Raw genomic sequence first — 20,827 nt, forward strand, 5'->3', positions numbered from 1 at the left:
AAATAGAAGCTGAGCTGTGATTGGTTGCTATTGGCAGCCTGATAAATCCCCAGCCAACAGGAAGCCCTCCCCCCTGGCAGTATATATTAGCTCACACATACACATAATAGACAGGTCATGTGACTGACAGCTGCCGTATTTCCTATATGGTACATTTGTTGCTCTTGTAGTTTGCTTATTAATCAGATTTTTATTTTTGAAGGACAATACCAGACTTGTGTGTGTTTTAGGGCGAGTTTTATGTGTCAAGTTGTGTGTGTTGAGTTGCGTGTGGCGACATGCATGTAGCGACTTTTGTGAGATGAGTTTTGTGTGGCGACATGCGTGTAGCAACATTTTGTGTGTTGAGTTGCATGTGACAGGTTAGTGTAGCAAGTTGTGTGCAGCAAGATTTGTGCATGGCGAGTTTTGCGCGTGGCGAGTTTTATGTGTGGTGCATTTTGAGTATGTGCAAGTTTTGTGTGAGGCAACTTTTGCATGTGGTGCAACTTTTGTACATGTGGCAATTTTTCTGTGTGTGCAAGTTTTGCATGAGGTGAGTTTTCCATGAGGTGAGTTTTGCACGTGTGGCGAGTTTTGCGTGAGCCTAGTTTTGCATATGGCGAGTTTTGCATGTAGCGAGTTTTGAGTGGTGACTTTTGTGTTTCGACTTTTATGTGGCGAGGTTGGTGTGTGTGTGTGGTGAAATGTGTGCTGAGGGTGGTATATGTGTTCAAGCACGTGGTAGTGTGTGGCGCATTTTGTGTTTGTGTTCATATCCCCGTGTGTGGTGAGTATCCCATGTCGGGGCCCCACCTTAGCAACTGTACGGTATATACTCTTTGTCGCCATCGCTCTCATTCTTTAAGTCCTCATTGTTCACATCTGGCAGCTGTCAATTTTCCTCCAACACTTTTCCCTTCACTTTTTCCCCATTATGTAGATAGGAGCAAAATTGTTTGGTGAATTGGAACGCGCGGGGTTAAAATTTCACCTCACAACATAGCCTATGACGCTCTCGGGGTCCAGACGTGTGACTGTGCAAAATTTTGTGGCTGTAGCTGCGACGGTACAGATGCCAATCCCGGACATACACACATACATACATACACACATTCAGCTTTATATATTAGATATACCTGTATGTAATCTCCTGTATATAGTATATACCTGTGTGTCATCTCACCTATATATAGTATATATCTGTGTGTCATCTCCTGTATATAGTATATACCTGTATGTCATCTCCTCCTATACATAGCATATACCTGTGTCATCTCCTCCTGTATATACTATATACCTGTAGGTAATCTGCTCCTGTATATAGTATATACCTGTGTGTCATCTCCTCCTGTATATAGTATATACCTGTATGTCATCTCCTCCTGTATGTAGTATGTACCTGTATGTCATCTCCTCCTCTATATAGTATATACCTGTGTGTCATCTCTCCTGTATATAGTATATATCTGTGTGTCATCTCCTCCTGTATATAGTATATACCTGTGTGTCATCTCCCCTGTAAATAGTATATACCTGTGTGTCATCTCCTGTATATAGTATATAGCTGTATGCCATCTCCTCCTGTATTAGCCCTCGTTCACACGTTATTTGGTCAGTATTTTTACCTCAGTATTTGTAAGCTAAAATGGCAGCCTGATAAATCCCCAGCCAACAGTAAGCCCACCCCCTGGCAGTATATATTAGCTCACACATACACATAATAGACTGGTCATGTGACTGACAGCTGCCGGATTCCTATATGGTACATTTGTTGCTCTTGTAGTTTGTCTGCTTATTAATCAGATTTTTATTTTTGAAGGATACCAGACTTGTGTGTGTTTTAGGGCGAGTTTCGTGTGTCAAGTTGTGTGTGTTGAGTTGCGTGTGGCGACATGCATGTAGGGACTTTTGTGAGATGAGTTTTGTGTGGCGACATGCGTGTAGCAACTTTTTGTGTGTCGAGTTGCATGTGACAGGTTAGTGTAGCAAGTTGTGTGCAGCAAGTTTTGCGCATGGCGAGTTTTGCGCGTGGCGAGTTTTATGTGTGGTGCCTTTTGAGTATGTGCAAGTTTTGTGTGAGGCAACTTTTGCATGTGTTGCAACTTTTGTGCATGTGGCAATTTTTCTGCGTGTGGCAATTTTTCTGCGTGTGCAAGTTTTGCGTGTGGCGAGTTTTGCACGTGTGGCGAGTTTTGCATGTGGAGAGTTTTGCGCGTGGCGAGTTTTGAGCGGCGACTTTTGTGTTTCTACTTTTATGTGGCGAGGTTGGTGTATGTGTGGTGAAATGTGCACTGAGGGTGGTATATGTGTTCGAGCACGTGGTAGTGTGTGGCGCATTTTGTGTGTGTGTTCATATCCCCGTGGTGGTGTGATTATCCCATGTTGGGGCCCCACCTTAGCAACTGTACAGTATATACTCTTTGGCGCCATCGTTCTCATTCTTTAAGTCCCCCTTGTTCACATCTGGCAGCTGTTAATTTGCCTCCAACACTTTTCCTTTCATTTTTTCCCCATTATGTAGATAGGGGCAAAATTGTTTGGTGACTTGGAAAGCGCGGGGTTAAAATTTCACCTCACAATATAGCTTTGACGCTCTCAGGGTCCAGACGTGTGACTGTGCAAAATTTTGTGCCTGTAGCTGCGACGCCTCCAACACTTTTCCTTTCACTTTTTCCCCATTATGTAGATAGGGGCAAAATTGTTTGGTGAATTGGAAAGCGCGGGGTTAAAATTTCACCTCACAACATAGCCTATGACGCTCTCGGGGTCCAGACGTGTGACTGTGCAAAATTTTGTGGCTGTAGCTGCTACGGTTCAGATGCCAATCCCGGACATACATACATACATACATACATACACACACACACACATTCAGCTTTATATATTAGATATCATTTTAATGTATTAAATTAATATTGATTGTGATCATAAGGTACTTGACAATATTAATTTTACAAAAAAAAAAAAGAACAACCACTACCATAGGAAACACTATAAGAAAAATGACGTATAATGCTGCTTGGAGGCGACCCAGCACCGGCGTCTGACTACTTCTTAATGCTTGTCTGTGCTAAGGCCGCACTGGATCATCGCTGCCGTTGGGTCTGATCGTGGCTGTGCGGGCGGCGGTAATGCATACGATATGAGGTCTCTCTGCTGTTAAATGTGAGTATAAAGGTTACTTGTAGGACAGGATTCCCTGGTGACCTTGTCGTCAGACTTCTACCTGACTTGTAAATGGAGAGTGATACTGAGCTGACAACCGCTGTTCTGGGACAGAAGATACTCGCGGAATTCAAGGGCAAAGTCAAGAAAACAAATTGGTCTTATCAGAACAGTAACCTAACCCAACGCACTGTCACTAACATAATTATTTTATTATTGGCATGCCATGACTTTTGGCATTCCTAGGCTAGGCTGCCTTCATACAACTTTTTGGCCAACTTTTTTGTTTTACGTGCATTTTTGGCACTTTTTTTTAATTAAAAGAATATTTATAAGAAATCCGCAAAATATGCCATGTTGTTGTTAGACATTGAAAATATAGAAAAACTGACTGAACAGCCATCTAGTCTGAACTGGTGCATAACCAAAAAGTCTTACATAGCAAATAGATAATGGCTGCACTCAATTTTATTGTGCTAAGGCAAGGAAATGTGCAATACATGAAATGTGAACAGCATAATGGCTTGTGAAATTTATGAAAAAACACATGAGATTTTTAGCACAAGATTTGGCCAAAAGTTGTAAGCCTATCCACCAAACGTCATAAATTTCACAAGCCATTATGCTGTTCACATTTCATATATTGCACATTTCCTTGCCTTAGCACAATAAAATTGAGTGCAGCCATTATCTATTTGCTATGTAAGACTTTTTTGGTTATGCACCAGTTCAGACTAGATCGCTGTTCAGTCAGTTTTTCTATATTTACTATGTAATGCTTTTTCTGACTTGAACGCCCCGCCCTTCACCATGCTGTGATTTTAATTAACATCCAAACACAGTTGGTTCTAACCTCCCCTATAAATGCAGGCTTTACCGTGTTATTAGCCATAGGTAAGTGTTCACACTAGGCAGACAGGTTAGTTACCCATCCGTTTTGAGATGACCTTGACGTTTGGTGGATGGGCTCACAACTTTTGGCCAAATCTTGTGCTAAAAATCTCATGTGTTTTTTCATAAATTTCACAAGCCATTATGCTGTTCACATTTCATATATTGCACATTTCCTTGCCTTAGCACAATAAAATTGAGTGCAGCCATTATCTATTTGCTATGTAAGACTTTTTGGTTATGCACCAGTTCAGACTAGATGGCTGTTCAGTCAGTTTTTCTATATTTACTATGTAATGCTTTTTCTGACTTGAACGCCTCGCCCTTCACCATGCTGTGATTTTAATTACATCCAAACACAGTTGGTTCTAACCTCCCCTATAAATGCAGGCTTTACCGTGTTATTAGCCATAGGTAAGTGTTCACACTAGGCAGACAGGTTAGTTACCCATCCGTTTTGAGATTACCTTGATGTTTGGTGGATGGGCTCACAACTTTTGGCCAAATCTTGTGCTAAAAATCTCATGTGTTTTTTCATAAATTTCACAAGCCATTATGCTGTTCACATCTCATATATTGCACATTTCCTTGCCTTAGCACAATAAAATTGAGTGCAGCCATTATCTATTTGCGTTGTTAGACATTGAGACCCAGAGAGAGACCGGAGAGGTGACCGCATGCGAGTGTCTTTTCTATCACATAAGTTTTGAAAATGGTTGCAATTTTGATAAAGAGCAAGAAACAAAACAAGAAAAGAAGTGAAATTATTAAAACAATGAAAAAAAATAAAAATAAAAATACACTGTATGTATTACATTTATCTACTGACTTTGGTACTTAGAGGTTTTGAACCACTTTAGTGCAAAATTCAATACTGTTTTTTTTTTACTGGTTGGTTTTTTCTCTTATAGGTCAGGCAGTAAGTAATAATATGATAATTAGTTCTTCTCCATAAAAAAGCCGTCTCTCTAGCGCCACCTATCAAGGGTAGTTAGTTTACGAGTTAGCGTTCAACCATTTAACAAGCCTTGCAACATGACGAAAGAACCCGATGCAAACAAGACAAAAATTGGGTCAAAGTACGATGGCTCGTCGGTGTGAAAAACCCATCTCAGACGACATCGGCTGTGTTGGATTTTTCTTGGCCGATGATGTAGACAGTCATTATCCAACATGCCGATCGGTGTTTTAAAAAATAATGGACATTTATTGGTCGTGTATCAGCTGAAAAGAACAATCATTCGTTTCTCTGAAAAAGCCAGCAATCGTTTGGTGAAATTTTGGATGAATTGTCTTATGCCTATGGGGGCTTTTAGAATGGAGAATTATTATAGGACTGGTTATGGTGGGAATGCCTCCGATAGATGGTACTAGAGATTCACAAGAGTCTATAAAAAAAAATAAATCGTTGAGAGTTTCATCCAGAAAAATTAGGACAATTATGCGCAAGCTGCTATTGTTCTCCTACACAGATTTGGTCAGAGAAAAAAAAATCTCCCCATTGAACAAGTTTCATCCATTTAATTTCATGGACTGCACTTGGACCGAAAATATGGTCGTGGAAACGAGTCCTAATATAAAGGACAGCTCATTTACACACCATGTTCCCACTCCAATCTCAAAAAACATGGCTATTTGGGGGTCACTATACATGAGTTTTAGCAGAAATGACCAAATCAAGTTGTCCCCTATCCATAAGATAGGGAATAACTTGCTGATCGTTGGGGGTATGACCACTGGGGCCCTCAGCATTCTCAAGATTGAGGCTCTGGAACCACCGAGAATGAGGCTGAGGGACGTTTGCACGACATCTTCTCCATCTATTTTTAATGGAAAGTGGAGCACAGTGCTCCACTGCCAGTCCAATAGACAATGAATGGAATAAAGGTCTTTCATGCGCATCTCTGCTCCATTCAGGAGTCACATTCTCGGGCGTTCCGGAGCCCTGATCTCGGGAACGCTGGGGGTCATCAGATAGTTATTCCCTTTTCTACAAATTGTGATTTTGGGAATAATCCATCAATATTTAACCTGGAGAACTGAAATGCTTTGATAAGTTATGAAGAAGGTGAAGCCGTACCTCCTATGGTTCATGAGCAGTTCACGATGGAGCTCCTGGTGACTTCTGGAAGCTTTGACGGGATTCAAGAGTTTCTTGGGCTTGATAAGTTCGGTGTTTGATTCCAGATAGTCAGGATGAGCCAAAATACTCCCAATATCAGGCGGCTCCCTCTGAATCTCAGAGTACATAGAAGCTGCAGGTAAAACACAGGATACATTAGTGCTGAAAAGAAACACAACCTGAGAAGTTGTAAGTGCAGAATTCCTAATCCATTGGTGTACTGAGGTCTAGGGGGCTATTTGTTACCCTTTAGATGAAAATCATCCAAACCTGACGATTTCACATGTACAGTGGGCCTCTCGAGTCTTTCTGACAGATGACATTGGAATTTTAAGTTCCGATACTCTCGTTTTCAGGGAAGATAAGGGGCTGGAACATTTGTCTGGCAGCAGCTTTCTCCTCTCTCCCTGTCGAAAACACATGAACGCTCGATGGAACTGAGCGTTCATGCGCATGGGTGAGTGGGGAAGGAGAAGGGAGATGTGTGCAGCTATTTTGCGTGTATTGCCAGCTTTAGGCTGCTATGTGGACGTGTTTTATTTATATATATATATATATATATATATATATATATATATATATATATATATATATATATATATATATATATATATATACATATAGAGGAAGGAGCCGAACGTCTTACAAAAGCAACGAAAACCTACTTTAAAATCAGAAAATCAGCGCTAATTCCCCAAGAATAAGATCTCTACGTGAAGTCGGTCAGGTGCACAGTCATTCTAGGCCAAAAAGCCCTCCAGGGTCTAGCAGTGTATAAATGGAATTAGCAGACGTTCACAGCGTCCTATAAAATGACACATGTCCTGGTTAATATTATCTTTGTGTCTAGATGGGGGTTGTGAGAGAGAAAGGGCAAAAAAAAAAGAAACTTAAAAGTAAAAACGGAAGGAATGGAAACTGACAGCGTAATGATACAGAGAATAAAAAGCCCATAACATTATAAAGGGTCATATAAAAATAAGACATAGGAATTAAAGGGGAAGTAGAGTTATAAACAGAAGAAGAGATGCAGCAGATAAAGTAATGTCCCTAGCTGAAGACATTAAAGGGAACCGGACGGCGGGCGGCATGTATCGGGCATCGGCTGTGTGATTTCAGCCAGGTTTGTTTAATTCTGAAAAAGATATTAAAAAGTTAGCAGAGGAACTATGCAGGATAATAGTTGTAAAGGCTGGTTCCTGGCGGTTTCTCCCTGCCCACTGCCAATGATTGACAGGTCTCTCCCTTTACACGCATGCACTCAGGGGGAGTGGGCAGGGAGAAGTCGCTGGAGACTGGCCTTTCTGATTAGTCTCCTGTTCGGCGTGGTCCCGGCTGGCTTTTAAAGTATGTTTTTCTCTGAAAAGCCGTAACATACATGGCTGAAATCATGCAGATAGTGTCCCTATTGCCTCTGTACCACTGGAAACCAGGAATGATATACTATTCCCAGCTCTACCCTGGACCACCAGGGATACATACATTCTATTATTCTCTAGTCTGTACTTCCAGAATTGTAGATGTTACCTCCTTTTCTGCTGAAGACCACCAGGAATGCAAACAAAGAGTTTAACTACCCTAGAGCACCAATGATATTGGCCTTTACCACTTCAACACCCTTGACCACCATGGATATTGGCACAAAGACTATAATGTGAATGCTGAATTAAAGAAACAGGACATAAATATAATATTCGGGGTTTGAATAATTGGCACCCTCACCATCAGCTGTTTTCAATCCCGGTACTGGTGGAATGTAAACAGTGAGCGGAACAGAACAGCTGCAATCACAGTTGTGTCGGCCGTTACCGAGAGCTGCAGATTAGCTACTATTCATGTGAATTTGGGCCGATCTGCAGATCTCAGCAATGGCTACTATGCAGTGAATGGTTTCCGATGGATCGGCTAGGGTCCAGGGTATTGGATCCCAACACATCTGATATTGATGACCTATATATAATAATAAATCATCAATACTGCAAAGCCGTATAATATGGTTGTGCCAACATTAGTAGCGTTGGGGAATCACTTTTTTCAGTGGTTCTTCACTCCGACTAAAAGAGAGTATTCCTGATGCGGACCCTCTCCCAATATATAAGGCATATTGTGCCTAAATATGTCACCCTGACACCAGCTCTCTAAAACGAACAGATGGCCCTTTGCACATGGAAGATGAAAATTTCAGTTTTGGTCTCCGAGTGTCCTTCAGACCCACTTTGAGGTGTCGAATTTGCCTTCGATAGAGAAGTCACAAGTCCGAACGGCCTTGTTATGATGCATTAATTATCATCCTCTTTATAACCCGAAACTGTATTTGCCTGCAAAGCAACAGTCATTTGATATGTCTAAGACACAGCAAAACAGAATACTTAGAGGAACCCAAAGACCGCTATTGAAGACACCTAATCCCATTACTTATTAAAAGCATCCAATGGATTGTGCGCCAACAACATAGTTATTATACATTTCATTTTCCATTTGGGTAACAAACATAAATAATGTAGATGCGACTAGTGAGTGGGTGAGGCATCTGCAGTACAGACAGCTATTACGGACCCGTAAGAATATTATCATTCTTCAAGTGGTGCCAACAAATCCCACAGGACTATATAGATTATGGATCCACTCATATGTAATGTGTGTTTGGTTTAATTTCTGTTACGTGGGTCTGCCGGTGGTTGCATGACAACTCTAAAATGACTACTACAGTCTTAGCACAAGCCACTCCATTTGCCAGATCCCAGGGGACTTCACCCTTTGACCCCTGTACAGGGATCTGGACTTACACTGGGGCCTCTGGGTTGTGGCCACGGAGTTAGTGGTGCAGACTGGAACAAAGTATCAGGGCTGGGTCAAGGTATTTCGGTGCACTAGGCAGAAGAAGCCAATGGTGCTCTCCACCGATGAACCATAAGCACCCAAGCAAAGGAATGGAAGAGAGACTAAGGTAACAGGACACCTAATGCACGCACCCTCCCCCTCCTAATGCACGCACCCTCCCCCTCCGATGGGTTAGGTAACAAGTTCTAAGGACCCTTACACTAAAATTGTTACCTTTTTCACCAAACGCCCTAGCTTGCAGTTAAAGTAGAAATTTAGTCTGAGTACTCAGCAGTGCAACGTGAGTTGGATGTCCCCAAAGTGAGTGGAGACCAAGGCAGTGGATAGCGTGATACTGGTCAGAGAAAGGAAAAGCGATAGAAGGACAGTGATTTACCAGAGCGGGGCCCTGGGACAGTACAGCTCAGAGTTTATAGTTCAGAGAGGTAATGAGCCAGGACGAACAGAGAACGGAGATGAAGAGAGTGCCCGGGGCGAAGAGTTCCAAGGCGTCGAGAAGCAGAAAAGCTAAGTACCCACCTTCATATAACGTGCTGGGGCGTAAGAAATGAGTACCACCCCGAATTACAAGCCACATTAAAAGCTGCTTTGGAATCTTGCTTTTTTCCAGATCTGGATGAGCAGGTTGCTTCCTTCTACATAGAATACAGTTGTGCTCAAAAGTTTACATACCCCAGCAGAATTTTTGCTTTCTTGGCCTTTTTTTTTTTCAGAGAATATGAATGATAACACCAAAACTTTTTCTCCACTCATGGTTAGTGGTTGGGTGAAGCCATTTATTGTCAAACTACTGCGTTTTCTCTTTTTAAATCATGATGACAACCCAAAACGGCAGCACCTAGTAAAGTAAGTGATGCAGCAATGGAATCGGGGTCTCTTTCCAACTTTATGCTGCTTTTACATGGGGTTGCAAAAACTTGGTCACAGATTCCCCTTAGTGGCATTTTGGAGTATGCAACAATGGTGGGTCTGTCTCTAATTAAAATGTAATAAGGTTGTCCAGGTCTATCACAAAAGTCTGCAGTCACTCTATGAATCCTCAAATCATGCGCTGTGAGGATTGTCTGGTTGACGGTGGCAAGACCGAGCGGTCATATGATCATATGTATGCGATATGCATTCTCTTAGCCACATTCCGACTAGTCGTGTGTGACCTCTAGCCGGGATGTGACCGGGAATGTGCATATTGTATATTTGTGTCTCATGACTGCTTAGTCTCGCCGCTGAGTGGGATGTGAGTATTCACAAGTCTGCAGTCACACAGAGTGACTGCATACTTTCGTGATAAGCATGGACAACCCCTTTAAATTCTAATTAATATAACGTTAAGAGTTGTCAAGATGATACAACCTTTTTGACTCCGTTGCTGTTAAGAGTCCGCCAAACTTTACAAAAAACTCCTTTAAGACCCCAAAATATATTTTCCAGCATTTTCACTACAGTTTTCTTTTGTCTGAAAAGTCTTTAAAAATTGAATTATAAAGGAATGACAACAGAATTTGTCATTTTGAAAGCACATAATGCACTTTATATATAACCCCACACTGGAGAACTATGTTGGCTGGGTGCTGCGGGCACCATTGTAATCTAATATCTAAATAACTCCGGCAGAATGCGGATCAAGATCCTCGGCACAATCTCGGCAGTGGGTAACGTTCCCGACAACAGTGGATCTTTGTTTGATAACAATAGTTCAGACATTTGTATTCCTCCGGCCGCCGGCGTATGGTGTAATGCAGATTCCTAAAGGCTTGGCTTCCAGGCTTTGAGAAAAAAAAAGTTTTTATTTCCTCGTTTTCAATGGTCTGAGTGAATCTGTCAGAGATGAGGGACGTTTGGCTACGTATAAAGAAGCAAGCCGTACGGGGAAGAAAGGAGTCTGGCCCGATGCCCAGATGAAGAGGGAACATTTCTCGTGAGACTCGCTCAGCACATTGGTTCTGCCTGCACTGTGTACTTGAACGGCACTGAATGACTATAGAACATAAGGACGGATAATTGTATTGAAGAGACCTTCAAATAAGCCACTTGTGGGTTTTTTTGGACAAGGACCTCACCACACTGGTCCAAACCAGCAGAGTTTGGAGGCTGACCTCATTCATTTAGATGTTCTGGCTCATATTTTTGTAGCACCCATTATCCAGATGATAGGAGACCTGAGGAAAGCTGTTAACAGCCGAAACGCGTTGTGTTTTTTTAATTTGGTTTTTAACAATAAAAGTTTTTGTCCCTGTTTCCATCCACTATATAAAAAGACACATCTGCAGGTTTTTCTCAATATCTGACATGAAATGAGAATAAACCTTTCCCGTTTTAGGTCAACTAGGATTACCATAATTATTAATATTTGCCAAATGCCAGAATAATGAGAGAGAGAATGTTTTAAGGCATTTTTTACTTACTGCCTATTTAAAAGCTTACATACACTAAGATTACTTTGCCTTTAAACAATTCTGGACTGCCCATATGATGATGTCATGTGTTTTGAAGCTTCTGACAGGTTTTTGGCAACATCTGAGTTAATTAGAGACGCACCTGTGGATGTTTTTTAATGCACACCTGAAAAACACTGCTTCTTTGTGTAGCATCATGGGAAAGTCTAAAAAAAATCAGCCAAAATATGAGGAAGAGAATTGCGGACTAGCACAAGTCTGGCTCGTCCTTGGGTACATGAAGGTGCCTCGTTCATCTGTACAAACAATTATATGCCAGTACGAACAAGATGGGAATGTCCAGCCATCATACCGCTCAGGAAGGAGATGGGTTCTGTGTCCCAGAGATGAACGTGCTTTGGTCCGACATGTGCATATTAACCCAAGGACAAAAGCAAAAGACCTTGTGAAGATGATGGCGGAAGCTGGTAAGATTGTGTCAACATCCACAGTGAAAAGAGTACTGTATCAATATGGGCTGAAAGGCCACTATGCCAGCAAGAAACCATTACTCCAAAACAAACATAAAAAAAGCCAGATTAATGTTTGCAAATGCACACAGGAACACAGACCTTAATTTTTGGAGACATGTCCTGTGGTCTGATGAAACTAAAATAGAACCTTTTGGGCATAATGACTGTTACATTTGGAGGAAAAACGCAGAAGCTTTTAGGCCTAAGCAGGGCCGCCATCAGGGCATGACAGCCGTGACTGGCGTATGGGGCCCGGTGGGCAGAGGGGCCCGCATCGGGCCCCGTCTCATCTGCCCATCGGGCCCCTACCGGCAGCCGCAGGCTGAACCGGGCCCTTAGCTGCGGCCGGCGCTGCAGCGCTATTGAAGTGCGGGCCAGCGCCCGCACTTAAATAGTTAACAGCCGCCAGCCAATCTGAGGCTGGCAGCTGATGTCAGCCGCAGCGTGCATGTCGCCGGCGTCTGACGTCATTGTCAGTCGCCGGCAAGTGCGTGCTGCAGCTGCGTGCAGAGAGCAGGAGCGCTGGAGGTAAGTAGAACTTTTTTTTTTTTTTTAATTGAGAGCGGCGATCCGGGGGGGCCCAGGGCAGAGCGCTGGACACAGGAGGGCAGAGCGCTGGACACGGGAGGGCAGAGCGCTGGACACAGGAGGGCAGAGCGCTGGACACAGGAGGGCAGAGCGCTGGACACAGGAGGGCAGAGCGCTGGACACAGGAGGGCAGAACGCTGGACACAGGGGGGGGCAGAGCGCTGGACACAGGAGGGCAGAGCGCTGGACACAGGAGGGCAGAACGCTGGACACAGGGGGGGCAGAGCGCTGGACACAGGAGGGCAGAACGCTGGACACAGGGGGGGCAGAATGCTGGACACAGGGGGGCAGAACGCTGGACACAGGAGGGCAGAACGCTGGACACAGGGGGGGCAGAGCGCTGGCCACAGGGGGGGCAGAGCGCTGGACACAGGGGGGGCAGAGCGCTGGACACAGGAGGGCAGAACGCTGGACACAGGGGGGGCAGAACGCTGGACACAGGGGGGGCAGAACGCTGGACACAGGAGGGGGCAGAACGCTGGACACAGGAGGGGGCAGAACGCTGGACACAGGAGGGGGCAGAACGCTGGACACAGGAGGGGGCAGAACGCTGGACACAGGAGGGGGCAGAACGCTGGACACAGGAGGGGGCAGAACGCTGGACACAGGAGGGGGCAGAACGCTGGACACAGGAGGGCAGAACGCTGGACACAGGGGGGGCAGAACGCTGGACACAGGGGGGGCAGAACGCTGGACACAGGGGGGGCAGAACGCTGGACACAGGAGGGGGCAGAACGCTGGACACAGGAGGGGGCAGAACGCTGGACACAGGAGGGGGCAGAACGCTGGACACAGGAGGGCAGAACGCTGGACACAGGAGGGGGCAGAACGCTGGACACAGGAGGGCAGAACGCTGGACACAGGAGGGCAGAACGCTGGACACAGGAGGGCAGAACGCTGGACACAGGAGGGGGCAGAACGCTGGACACAGGAGGGGGCAGAACGCTGGACACAGGAGGGGACAGAACGCTGGACACAGGGGGGGCAGAACGCTGAACACAGGAGGGGGCAGAACGCTGGACACAGGAGGGGGCAGAACGCTGGACACAGGAGGGGACAGAACGCTGGACACAGGGGGGGCAGAACGCTGGACACAGGGGGGGCAGAACGCTGGATACAGGGGGGGCAGAAAGCTGGACACGGGCAGAAAGCTGGGCACAGGGGGGGGCAGAAAGCTGGATACAGGGGGGGCAGAAAGCTGGACACGGGGGCAGAAAGCAGGACATGGGGGCAGAAAGCTGGACACAGGGGGGCAGAACGCTGGACACAGGGGCAGAAAGCTGGACACAGGGGCAGAAAGCTGGACACAGGGGCAGAAAGCTGGACACAGGGGCAGAAAGCTGGACACGGGGGCAGAAAGCTGGACACGGGGGCAGAAAGCTGGACACGGGCAGAACGCTGGACATTGGGGCAGAAAGCTGGACACAGGGGCAGAAAGCTGGACACAGGGGCAGAAAGCTGGACACAGGGGGGCAGAAAGGAGAAACAGGGCATGATTGGAGACACGGGGCAGGATGACAGACATGGCGGCATGACTGGAGACACTGGGGCAGGAATGGAAACAGATGGGGCAGAATTGAGACACGGGGCATGATTGCAGAAATGGGGGCCTGATTGGAGACGGGGCAGAATGGTGATACGGGCATGATTGGAGACACTGGAGGCAGGATTGGAGACAGATGGGGCGATCATATGGGGCAGGATGGATACTCATGAGGGCAGGATGGGAGAACATATGGCTGACCCCAGTAATGAGACACACGGGGCCAGGATGGTGAATATTATTACCATAGGGGCTAAGGGATATTATTACTGCAGTGATGTATTTATTTTATTTTTTGAGTACGCTGTTTTAAATGGAGGGGAGGTCCTATTACTGTGTAGATTGACACTATGTCGCCTTCTTCATGTGGTGTAATGTAGAAGTTGGGAAAATTAAGTAATGTGTTCTGCAAGTGGAACTCGAGATAACTGTGTTATTTCCTGCAGAAACGAGTCCTGGCTGCATGAAGTGATGGTGGTCTGTGCGGGATGAAAGATGAAGGACTTCACCTAGAGACGTCACTGGTGAGTCAGTGTGTTACCTATACATTGACACTATACACTGTATACTATATACAGAGCTCCTTTGTATAATATCACCAGTGATCACAGTATTATCTATAGACTATATACAGAGCTCCTGTGTATAATGTCACTGGTGATCACTGTATTACCTGTACACAGACACTGCATACTAAGTACAGATCTCCTGTGTATAATGGCACTTATGGTGATAGTATTGTGTTGTTTTTTTTATTATTGATCAGTATTGTAGTATTCAGTCACTATGTGTTGGTAATATGTGGTCTGGTCATGATGTTGTGGTATTTGTTCCTTGTATTTGATATTATTCGATCACTGTGGTGGTAATATGTCATCTGGTCATGGTGTGGCGGTATTTGTGCCTTGTAGATAGTATTATAGGTCACTGTGGTGATAATATGGTGTCTGGTCATGGTGCTGTGGTATTTGTTCCTTGTATGTGGTATTATAGGTCATTTTAAAAATTGAAAAATAAAAATATACCTAAATTGTATTGCATATTTTAACAAATATTTAATAGGTTACAGTAGAGTAGGGCCCGGCCAAAAGTGTCTACCTTGTCATTTTGGTGGCTTAAAAAAATCTATTGGCCAAAACAAAAGCTGCCGGCTACATGTGTGATCTGGTGATGGGAACTGTCAATGTGTGATAGGTGAGAAGTGGAGATTTTCCAAGAGAGAGCGGTGGGACTGTGGACAGTTTGAGGGGTGGAGCGTGGAGGCGGGGCTGGGGTGGAGCCTGGGCGGAGTCTCAAGGGGGCCCCGGAAATTTTGCCAGTATGGGGCCCCGAAATTTCTAGTGGCAGCCCTGGGCCTAAGAACACCATCCCACCTGTGAAACATGGGGGAGGCAGCATCATGTTGTGGGGGTTGTTTTGCTGCAGGAGGGACTGGTGCACTTCACAAAATAGATGGCATCATGAGAAAAGAAGATTATGTGACAATACTGAAGCAACATCTCAAGACATCAGCCGGGAAGTTAAAGCTTGGGCGGAAATGGGTCTTCCAAATGGACAATGTCCTGAAGCATACTGCCAACATGGTAACAAAGTTTTAGATATTAATTGTTTTGTACTGTAGATATTACAAAGAAATAATACTCATATAATACTCATTAATGCAATGGTCCTCGTAATTCATTTTCGGGAATGTTATTTGAGTATTATATGAGTATTATTTCTTTGTAATATTTACAGTACAAAACAATTAATATCTAAAAATAATGTACGGTCTGTGTATGGGTACATCTCTGTCTTAGTGCAAACAGTCAAAGGAATCACTGGATAGATAATTGAAATCTGATTATCCCGCTATGAAATACTTGTCGTAATGATATCTCGCCATTTACCTTCCAGCTGATTTCCAGGATCGTAAAAAAAACCTATTGTAAAACACCTCGTTATGCAAATGCAGTTAATATAAAGTAAATATGATTTACAGAAATGGAAGCAGCCGTGCTGGCGAGGAATATCAGTCCACGGAGCTGGCAGGGACGGCGCTTACAAAATGAACATTTGGCAGGATGCGCACAGATGGTACTGTTAGCGTGGAGAGGAGGGGAGGGCTGTAGGGAGAGAAAGAAAGTGGGCTCTACAGTTACAGGCCAACGGTAAGAAAACAGTCTGAAATCACTTTATACATCTTTTTTATAGCAGTAGTGATGAGCAAGGTGTTATCTGAGCATGCTCGGGTGCTAACCGACGGTCTTCGGCGTACTCGAAAAATATGTTCGAGACCCCGTGGCTGCATGTCTCGCGGCTGTTCAATAGGCACAACACATGCGGGGATTGTCTAACAAACAGGAAATCCATGCATTTGGGATGTCGAACAGCAACGAGACATGCAGCTGCGGGGTCTCCAACATGTTTTTTGAGCACGTCGAAGTCACTCGGTTTGCACCCGAGCATGCTCAGATAACACCTTATCCAAGCACGGTCACTCATCCCTAATTAGCAGTAATTTCTGCCATATACGAACATTCCTTAAAGTGATTTTCCTGCAATTGATAGTTATCAAAGTAGGGGAAAAGTTAGGGAGGAGGAACACTGGGACCCAAGAATGGGAATGGAGCAGAGGTGTAAATGCTTGACCTCTGCTCCACGTTTCGTCTTTGGGACTGCCAAAGAAAACACAGTTCAGGTGTCTTTATTTCGGGAAAATGATACGTGTGGTTGTGCCCTGAAGGAGAAGTCATCTGAACTTCGAAACGCGTTGAATAAAACCACTATCTTTTATTTCCAATACCTCCGATCCTACGTCTTATTCAGCAGCGCAGATTTCGTCCACAAATTTCCAATTTTATTGTACCGTAGAAAATGAAGTCACTCCTTGTATTCAGATGGGAGTCAACAGAGCAGAAATGACTTAATCCCAAACAATATCCCATAATAAAAAACTGATGGGAAGTGTATCATTGGTTTTCAAAGTAAGTACACCAGTCCCATCAGATTATAGTCAGGTTTTGTTCACTGTTCACTCACACTGCCTCACATTTCTCTAGCTCTCATCTATTAGCTGTAGCGTCCTCACTATTGGACCATGTAGTGCTAACCACAAAATACAAATACCAGCTGTAATCAGTCATCACATTTCACAATACAAACATGCATTAATGTAGATATTTTAGACCTAATGAAGCTGGTGTACTTACCGTAGTTTGAAAAATCAAAGTCAGAATATTTGTTTAAACCCAATTTTAAGATGAGGATTTTATAAGTGCAGCTATAGAGTAACAGAGCTCATGAGTCCAGGCTCCGCTCGCCTAGCTGACAGCTGCAGCTTGTACTGAGCAGAGGGAGATTTCAGCAAGAGCAAGGAGGAGGGACACTGAGGAGCTGTCAATCATCATAGGTGGGCAGAGATTGAGCTAAGCTTCTATAGGACCAAGAAGTCGTTCTGATACTTGTTTTCAAAGTAAGTACACCAGCTTTATCGGGCCTAAGAGATATATTTAGCGTCAGGAGTTACATATTCTTCAAATCCAGCAAAGCTCTTGACACAATGCTGTACTTAGAATATATAAAATATATTAAAATACCTATAAAATAACGATAAAAGGATAAATTATAAAACGTAAAAAAAAAACAATAATTCAAAATAATCTAAAATAAAGGTATAGCAAAACGTTAAGTTATTACTACTTGAATGCAGAAGTGAGTAGCAATTTTAATGGTCTCTGAAGATTCATAGGAAGCAGCGGTGGATTGGCTTTTCATGCTGAGTTGCAGTCGCCTCCTCCACCGGTCCATAACATATTAGAGATTTCTTCTTCTAGAGTCATTTTTGCACATAGGGTTAACACAACTCACTGCCTGACATTTCTCCAGCACTTTTCAGCTCATCACGCTGTTTACATAATTGCTTGTAAGTGCGCAAGAGCGTCCTCCTCCTCCTCCTCGTTCTTTCTTCAGGCGAACAGCAGAATTCACACTAAGGGACAAATTCACAGGTTCCAAGTGAAATCGATGATAATATCAATCAGGTTCTGGCTTCTGAGTGGAGTTATCTTCATTTTTCGTTGCATCTTTTCTAAAGGTGATGCCCAAGTATTGTGTCCATAGCTAAAGGAAAGCGTCCTCTTCCAGAAATCTCACCCTTGGCTGATTTTGTCACTTAGACTATAACGTTTATACACATATTATTATTGCTCCTTTAGGTAAAACAGGTAATAAATAGATATTTGGACATGGCAAACCAATACTGTAGATTGTAGGATTTATGGAAAATAAAAGGCATCAGGCTAAGGCTTACTTGTGCCTTAATGGCGTTTTCCAAGACTACGATATTGATGACCTATCCGTATGGAAGGTCATCAATATCAGATAGGTAGAGGTCCGACACGTGGAGGGAAGTGAATGGGTGCTGAGCTACAGTACCCAAGAACGACCATTACACAGTGTACAGAGCTCTATATCAAGGTTGCGGAGTCGGTAAGCCAAACCTCCGACTCCTCAATTTCACTGACTTCTGACTCCATGACTACAATTCCACAGCACTGGTCACTACTGAGCATGTACATAAAGTGCAGAACAGATTTATCTCCACTACGACTCCACAGCACTGCCTCACAACTGAGCATGTACATAAAGTGCAGCAAAGATTCATCTCCACTTCGACTCAACAGCACTGGTTACTATTGAGCATGTACATAAAGTGCAGAACAGATTCATCTCCACTATGACTCCACAGCACTGGTCACTACTGAGCATGTACATAAAGTGCAGCACAGATTCATCTCCACTATGACTCCACAGCACTGGTCACTACTGAGCATGTACATAAAGTGCAGCACAGATTCAGCTCACCTACGACTCCACAGCACTGGTTACTACTGAGCATGTACATAAAGTGCAGAACAGATTCATCTCCACTACAACTGCACAGCGCTGGTCACTACTGAGCATGTACATAAAGTGCAGCAAAGATTCATCTCCACTACGACTCCACAGCACTTCCTCACTACTGAGCATGTACATAAAGTGCAGCACAGATTCATCTCCACTACAACTGCACAGCGCTGGTCACTACTGAGCATGTACATAAAGTGCAGCACAGATTCAGCTCAACTACGACTCCACAGCACTGGTCACTACTGAGCATGTACATAAAGTGCAGCACAGATTCATCTCAACTGTGACTCCACAGCACTGGTCACTACTGATCATGTACATAAAGTGCAGAACAGATTCATCTCCACTACGACTCCACAGCACTGGTCACTACTGAGCATGTACATAAAGTGCAGCAAAGATTCATCTCCACGACGACTCCACAGCACTGCCTCACTACTGAGCATGTACATAAAGTGCAGCACAGATTCATCTCTACTATGACTCCACAGCGCTGGTCACTACTGAGCATGTACATAAAGTGCAGCACAGATTCAGCTCAACTACGACTTCACAGCACTGCCTCACTACTGAGCATGTACATAAAGTGCAGCACAGATTCATCTCCACTACGACTCCACAGCACTGCCTCACTACTGAGCATGTACATAAAGTGCAACACAGATTCAGCTCAACTACGACTTCACAGCACTGGTCACTACTGAGAATGTACATAAAGTGCAACACAGATTCATCTCAACTCGGACTCCGCCACACCGGTCACTACTGAGCATGTGCATAAAGTGCAGCACAGATTCATCTCCACTACGACTCCACAGCCCTGACTCACTACTGAGCATGTACAGCCCTGACTCACTACTGAGCATGTGCATAAAGTGCAGAACAGATTCATCTCAACTCCGACTTAGCAACACTGGTCACTAATGAGCATGTACATAAAGTGCAGCACAGATTCATCTCCACTACGACTCCACAGCCCTGCTTCACTACTGAGCATGTACATAAAGTGCAGCACAGTTTCATCTCAACTCTGACTCCGCAACACTGGTCACTAATGAGCATGTACATAAAGTGCAGCACAGATTCATCTCCACTAAAAGTCGACATCCTTAGATAAGGAACAGAACAGACTTTTATAGGACATTTCATAACTTTACCAAATTATAATGAAAAAATTTACTCCACCTCTTACATCGTAGTACTGTACCAAATGTATTATATTTTTTAAAGAGTCAGTCCATTTCATACCGACTCCACCAAAATGGACACTGACTCCCGACTCTACAGCCCTGCTCTGTATACTGTATACTTGTCTCCCGTGGGACATAGTAACAGCTGAATAGTGGGGTACCATGTGTCAGAACGCCATCAACTTTAAGCTTGTGGGCTCTAATACAAAATCTCCAACAGGGCCCCCATCTATCATGGTCTTTAGTAGAATTGGTCTTTTCATATAGACCAAATGGACGTTTTGGCCAGCTCTAGTCTGCAGGTGCAACTTCAACCCTGCACTTTCGTCCCTGAAACTGATACCGATGACGTATCCGTAGGCTTGGGTCACGCCAGCATATATTCTCTCATCCATGAGAATCGGGCCAATTATGCTAGTCACACTCTGGTCAAACACTGATCAGATTTTCTCGGATGAGAAGATGGAAAAAACATTTTCTCTATCTTTTCCATTCTGACAGTCCTTGGACATCAGAGTACTCTTAGATGTCATCCGAGTGCAGTCCAATGTTTTCTACGCACTCATTGACTTGCATGACTTGAATATCAGATCAAACTCTGCTGTGACTTTTTCCTCGGATCGGGTTGTTCTGAAGAAAAGTTTGGACACGTGCATGGTCCCGTAAAATAAAACTGGTCCGAGTGCGATCCTTTGATCGCAGTTGGACTG

The 20,827-nt window shown here is 44.2% G+C and overlaps 1 protein-coding gene across 1 annotated transcript in view; it reads right to left on the reverse strand.

Moving 5' to 3' along the window:
- FAM107A (family with sequence similarity 107 member A) overlaps positions 1-20,827 on the reverse strand; it is a 58,121-nt gene that overhangs the window by 14,704 nt on the left and 22,590 nt on the right. Inside the window, exon 2 of the mRNA XM_077278648.1 lies at positions 6,119-6,293. Within this exon, the coding sequence (XP_077134763.1) occupies positions 6,119-6,293 (175 nt within the window). The remainder of the gene's footprint in view (positions 1-6,118; positions 6,294-20,827) is intronic.

The sequence above is a fragment of the Ranitomeya variabilis genome, chromosome 8 (genome assembly GCF_051348905.1).
Source record: "Ranitomeya variabilis isolate aRanVar5 chromosome 8, aRanVar5.hap1, whole genome shotgun sequence".
NCBI classification, from domain to species: Eukaryota; Metazoa; Chordata; class Amphibia; order Anura; family Dendrobatidae; genus Ranitomeya; species Ranitomeya variabilis.